The following is a 6,332-nucleotide window of genomic DNA, read 5'->3' on the forward strand; positions in this document are numbered from 1 at the left end:
AAAGAGATAAACTGGATTGATATATGTGATTGGGTGATGCCTCAATCGGTCGTACCCCTAATATATATAGGGGTGGAGGTCTAGACCCGTTTCTAGACGCTTCAAACATATTCCCACGCGTTGAACCAGATAAGTATGCACAGAATAAGGACTCTCGCCTGAACTAATCTAATCATAGACCGTGTAGGCTACACCCGCAGACCATCTAGGACGCGGACCATCCGAACTAGCCTGACCGTCTGACCGTTCCCATGTACCACGTATGGCTCAACAGCCACAAAGTATCCGTATATTTTATGTATGGATGAGAACATGATTTGTTGACTGATCGATCCTTATAACATTCTGATTCTGAAATGGACAAAACCATAACGGATATTATATCGATCTCAACGGTTAATAAAAAATATTTTCTTCATTTTAAAATAGTAGTTATTTTGGCTCTTAGTTTTTATGTCTATATTTAAATAGATAATAAACCTAGACATATATATAGAACACATATAAATTCACTATTTTTTAAAATGAATTTTATTTTGGGATGGAGAAAATAACAGCGAAGGAAGGACCACGTGGACATATATAGCAGAGATGACTTGGCACGAAGGCTCTAGCATCAGCATGCATCCCACAGGGACCCATGGGGCCAATTCTGGGAGCCAGAGCCCTCGGAACCGTCGCTACCATCCGGGCCCCACTTAGGTGGGTCCAGCAGCATGGCCTCTGCCATCTCGGTCCACAGCCTGGGCGACTCGAGGTCGTCGTCAAACTCGTCTCCCACGGCCAGGTCAAGACGGCTGGCACTGGCAGGGCCCCTGCCGGGCTCGGCGGCGGCATCAGTGCCGACAAGCGCCGGTTCACGGCGCACGCGCTCGGCTGCCTCAGCAGCGGCGGCGCGGATGTCGGCTGGGTCGGTGCTGGCCGGGCGGGGCAGCCACCCAGCGGACCCCGGGAAGTTGAGCTGCGCGTCCCGCGGGCCGCGCATGCACAGCGCGGCCACGTCGTGCGCCACGGCCGCGGCCTCGGCGGAGTCGAAGCTGCCGAGCCAGACGCGGACCTTGGTGCCGGGCTGCCGGATCTCCGACACCCACTTGCCCCACTTCCGCCGCCTCACGCCTCGGTACTGCGGGGAGCTGGCAGCGGCGGCCACCGGAGCGGCCGGCTGCTGCTGTTGCTGCTGCAGCTGGTGGTTCTCCATGGCTGATCGATCGTGAGCGTTTTTTTCCGCAATGTGGTAACGCTCGGCCGGATGATGATGAGAGGAGAAGCTAGCTAGCTTGGCTACGGTGCAAAGTGCAGTGTGGATTCGCGGGTGATCACGGAGCTCTTATAAATAGTTGCTAGGCGCCAGCGCCACCGGGGTAGCGACGGAGAGTGGCTGTTCATGCATGGAAATGCCAGAATAAGCTGCCGCCATGCGAAACTCTATCTAGTGGCCATTACTGATCGATCTGCCATAGTGAAATGCTGTGCTAGTAATGGACAGGTTGAGAGGACAGGACGCAGCCAGTGGGTGATCACTGACGACTCATTCGTCATCACACGTGTATATTCATGCTCCAGCCGATAGAATTTTGGGTCCGGTATAGATATAGAGTGACAGATAAGATTCTTAGATAGATAGATTTTTGTTTATATAGCTCGTCGGCAAAGGTGAGGCGACGTACTATCGGGAATTCTGATTTCTGAGCATCGATCGGGGGGGGGGGGGGGATTGACTGCAAAATTCACGTACATGGAAATTGCATTGGCAGTTGGACAGCACCTGAAAGGACGTCCAAGTAGTGTACGAAAGGCTACACCCACATCACCTGCGTCGTACAAATGCTCCCCTGAATCTAACACAAGGAACCTTTCGTCATCATCAATTGCGTGAAAACGATTTCGCAACAGCAAGCGTACGTTCTAATTGATGAGGCACACACGGAAATCTAAAGCAGCATGCAGCTGGCACTGCCATGACTTTGACCAAGATTTTGTCACGCTTCTCAGACTTCAGCCGAGCACATATCTTTCGATTGACGATGTGTTATAGTATGACAATGTTTACAATGATGTTTTGGTTCTACCAAGGATTTTTTTTCCGTCACTGCTGGTTTAAAACGAAGTTGTGGGAGGCAAAATGGCTTGACGGCGGAGGTGGATAGAGCACGACCAGAAGAAAAATAATTTTCCCCTTCGTCTTCTCCAATCCTTAGGGCTTGTTCGCTTTAGAGTGGATTGAGGGGGATTGGAGGGGATTAAATCCCCTCCTATACAAATTTGTATAGGAGGGGATTTAATCCCCTCCAATCCTCCTCAATCCACTCCAAAGCGAACAAGCCCTTAAGTGGATTTGAGTTTCTAAACTAGTCTTAAACACTACTGCAGACGCGTTTTTTTCGAGTGATTTCTATCGGACACTCGGTAAAAACTTTGTCGAGTGCTGAATTCATACTCAACAAAGAAAATGTGACATGGATGGCGTGTGTCATGGTGGCAGTCTTTGCCGAGTGGCTGGGTATGACACTTGACAAATAACGGGTCCAGGTGGTCGAGTGTTGTGACCACTGCACTCGGAAAAGGTAGGTTCTTTGCCTAGTGTTATAGCCACTGCACTCGGCAAACAAAGCGACTTTGTCGAGTGTCTTGGCTCTGACACTCGACAAAGCAAGGTTCCAGGTGCACAAGTATGATATCTTTGTAAGTGCAACACTTGGCAAAGTGACTAGAAACGAACGTTTTTAATTTGTTTTTTACATTCCATCCAAACAAACAGAAGATATATGACACCAACATCACATAAATTTCACCAAATATATATATATATATAGATTGTATATTAGGAGCCCTGGGCTTCCTTTAGTTATTGGAAGCCCAGGCCAGACAGTGCAATCCGGTCGAGCCGGACCAGGTCCAGACGTCTATAAAAGAAAATCCGTAGTGCTAGGGATCAGTTTTTACGCCCCATCTCGATTCATTATCGACGGTTGCCAGGCCGGCGGTGGCGGCGGTTCCCAGGCCGACGGTGGCGGCCGCCGATCCAGAGGGCGAGCGGCGGCGGCAACGCCCTTATGCGGTGGCGGTGGTTTCCAGGCCGGCGGTGGCGGCCCCCGATCCAGAGGGCGAGCGGCGGCAGCGCCCTTGTGCGGTGGCGGCGATTCCCAGGCCGGTGGCCGCAACTCCATTACCTCGACGCGCGGTGGCGGAGGTTCCTCGATCCGCAGTGAGGCCCTTGTGCAGGCAAGCGGCGGCGTCCCCGAAGCCCCGAGGAGGCGGCACTTCCAAGGCCGGCGAGCAAGCGACGCCCGTCGACGTGCGAGTAGCGACGGCGACGCATGAGGCGCGATGTTCGAGCGAGCGACGTCACGGAAGGGGCGAGATGCGCGCAGCGATGATCGCGCGTGACATCCTCTGATCCGGCGCATTTTTCTTTTCGTTTATTGTGTTTTATGCCTACCACATGTATTATTTACGCTAAAAACTGTATGTTTTTATGCTTTAACACAGAGTTCGTATATCAGTTTACTGCATGCACATTTGAAAGGCAATTCCTTGATTTATGCTGTTCTTAATTTGCGCGCATGCAATGGAAACTCCCACGATTTTGCCATAATTTTTGGATCTGTATAAAAATAGAAACCGCATGCATGTGGCTGCCATGTTTTTCGTATCTGTCATAAAAATAGGATCGTAATAACAACCTACTAAAGCTATCAACCTCTAATTGACTCGGTATTTACGCTTATAATTGAGGGATTTTATGCTCAAAACTTAAGGTTTTTACGCTCCACCCGGAGATGCGTCCACTAGTGAACAACATGCCAGATTTTTTACGCAGTGTAAGGAATTGCATAAATACCTACACCGTGTAGTATAATTTGTTTCAGTATAGATCATAAAATATTTCTAATGCGTTTAGTTGCATGGCTGTTGGAGGGATCCTATATTTAAGAAGGAAATAAAACATTAAATGTGATTTTTTGTTTCTATGCATGCAATTCATTTCCTTTCATTGCATATTCTTTCCATCATAAATTCGTGTGCATGCAATCTGTAGCAGATTTTTACGCAGTATACCGAATTGCATAATTATCTACACAGTGTAGCATATTTAGTATCAGTATATAGCATAAAATGGTCATTACGAGTTTTAGTTGCATGTCTGTTTCAGCGATCCTAAATTTATGGAGGAAATAAAGCATTTAAAACAGAAACCGCCACACATATCTTTCCTAAATTTACGCGCATGCAAGGGAACGTGATTGACTCATGCATGCATTTTGCCATAATTTTAGGATCTGTATAACCGCATGCATGCGACTGCCATTTTTTCGGATCTGCCATAAAAATAGGATCGTAATAACAACCTACTAGAGCTATCAACCTCTCACGTTGGCTCGGTATATACGCTTATAATTGAGGGATTTTATGCTCAAAACTTAATGTTATTACGCTCCAACCTGGAGGTGCGTCCACCAGTGAACAACATGCCAGATTTTTTACGCAGTGTAACGAATTGCATAAATACCTACACCATGTAGTATAATTTGTATCAGTATATATCATAAACTAGATTTAATGTGTTTTAGCTGCATGGCTGTTGGAGGGATCTTATATTTATGAAGGAAATAAAACATTAAATACGATTTTTTGTTTCTATGCGTGTAATTCATTTCCTTTCATTGCACATTATTTTTATCATAAATTCGTGTCATGCAGCTGGTAACAGATTTTTACGCAGTATATCGAATTGCATAATTATTAACACAGTGTAGCATATTTAGTCTCAGTATATATCATAAAATGGTCCTTACGCGTCTAGCTGCATGGCTGTTGCAGCGATCCTAAATTTATGGAGGAAATAAAGGATTTTAAAAACAGAAACTGCCGCACATATCTTTCCTAAATTTATGCGCATGCATTGGATCGTGTTTGACTCATGCATGCATTCCTTTTTTTGCGCTAACAGACGTGGGGCAGGTGGCGCACCCGACAGCCTGTTTGGGCGCGCTGGTTGAACCAGTCTGTAGGGGTGATCGGCCTGGGCTTCCTTTAACTATTGGAAGCCCGGGGCTCCCGTTATACCTACCCTATATATATATATATATGTAGCACTTATTACCTTATCTGACCCTCATTAGGACTTCTCTATCAAGGTCCTCAGTCCTGAGATCATATTCTAGCCCATGGACCTCCCTTGTCAACGACGTGTACTCACTTAGGCAAATGTGGATGATCCCATAGTTGTATGCCTCGGGCCCATCCTCTAGGTTGTAGCTAACGTCGGACGTTGCCTTGCCGTTGTAGGACATAATACATATTGGGGGCCAATGTTGCCGAAGGTCCTTTGACTAGTTATGTCACATGATTGTCTTTAGGGTGCAAGGAAAAGCTATGCTGAAGATCACTCGTTTAACCTTTTACTTTGGCACAAGCAAGTGTGTTTTAGGAGTACTTATACTAATGGACAAAGCGAACCTTCCGCCGGGAAAGTGTGCACAGAAGCTTTGCACATACACACTAGAGGAAAAGGTCCTAGCCGAAGTCGACAACTTCGGCAGCAACATAGGTACTTCTGGTATAAGCCAAAGGAGAAGGCGTCGAAAGCCTGAGCTCACTCGGCCGAGGATGGAGAAAATATGTTACTGCCTTGATGGCATTTATAAACAATGAAGGGCATGATTGTAATCCTATACTAAGTTGGTTCATCTTCCCTATAATTAGATGAACAGTACCCTACATAAAGTACCTTTAGCTAGGTACTACAACTTCGTATAACTCAGCCTTCGAAATACCTTCGTGCTATCTTGCATCAAGAAGCCAAAGGTATGATTGTAAACTTGTCTTGTATGAGAAGAGAAATAAAATGCTAAGGCACATGAGATGAGTTCTCATCTCTTACTTCATCATGCTTTGTGTATTCCATTCGATTACACTCTACCTTCGTCCTTGAATTGTTATCCTGAAGAGATAACACTTCAAGGATGAAGCTTTCTACCTTTTAACCTTGTGTTGCCTTATTTTTTATTCCATACAACAATTGAAAACAAGTGACCAACGTTGGTGCCCACCTCCAGTGATTTCACGACCACATCAACAGACACCATGCCATCGAAGAAAGTAGCGACAACTAGCTCCATCCTTGCATCGATCAATCCCAATCAAGGGAACAAAGCTATCATTAGAGAGGCAAGGATCCAAAATAAGAAGGCCATCAGCTCGCCTCCTCGTGAAGAAGATCTTGATGAAGAAATCAGCAATATTGAAGCCATTCACCAGCAAGTGGAGAAGCACAGGGAGAAGATGCTTCATCTTTCAGAACTCCAAAGAAAGATTGACGAAGCAACTAA

At 46.3% G+C, this 6,332-nt stretch overlaps 1 protein-coding gene across 1 annotated transcript; it reads right to left on the bottom strand.

Moving 5' to 3' along the window:
* Positions 1 to 616: 616 nt before the first annotated feature.
* On the bottom strand, positions 617 to 1,198 carry LOC103655480 (ethylene-responsive transcription factor ERF024). Its single transcript, XM_008682231.1, has one exon. The coding sequence runs from the start codon at positions 1,196 to 1,198 to the stop codon at positions 617 to 619; it is 582 nt and encodes a 193-aa protein (XP_008680453.1).
* Positions 1,199 to 6,332: the final 5,134 nt, after the last annotated feature.

This window comes from Zea mays, chromosome 4 (genome assembly GCF_902167145.1).
Source record: "Zea mays cultivar B73 chromosome 4, Zm-B73-REFERENCE-NAM-5.0, whole genome shotgun sequence".
NCBI classification, from domain to species: Eukaryota; Viridiplantae; Streptophyta; class Magnoliopsida; order Poales; family Poaceae; genus Zea; species Zea mays.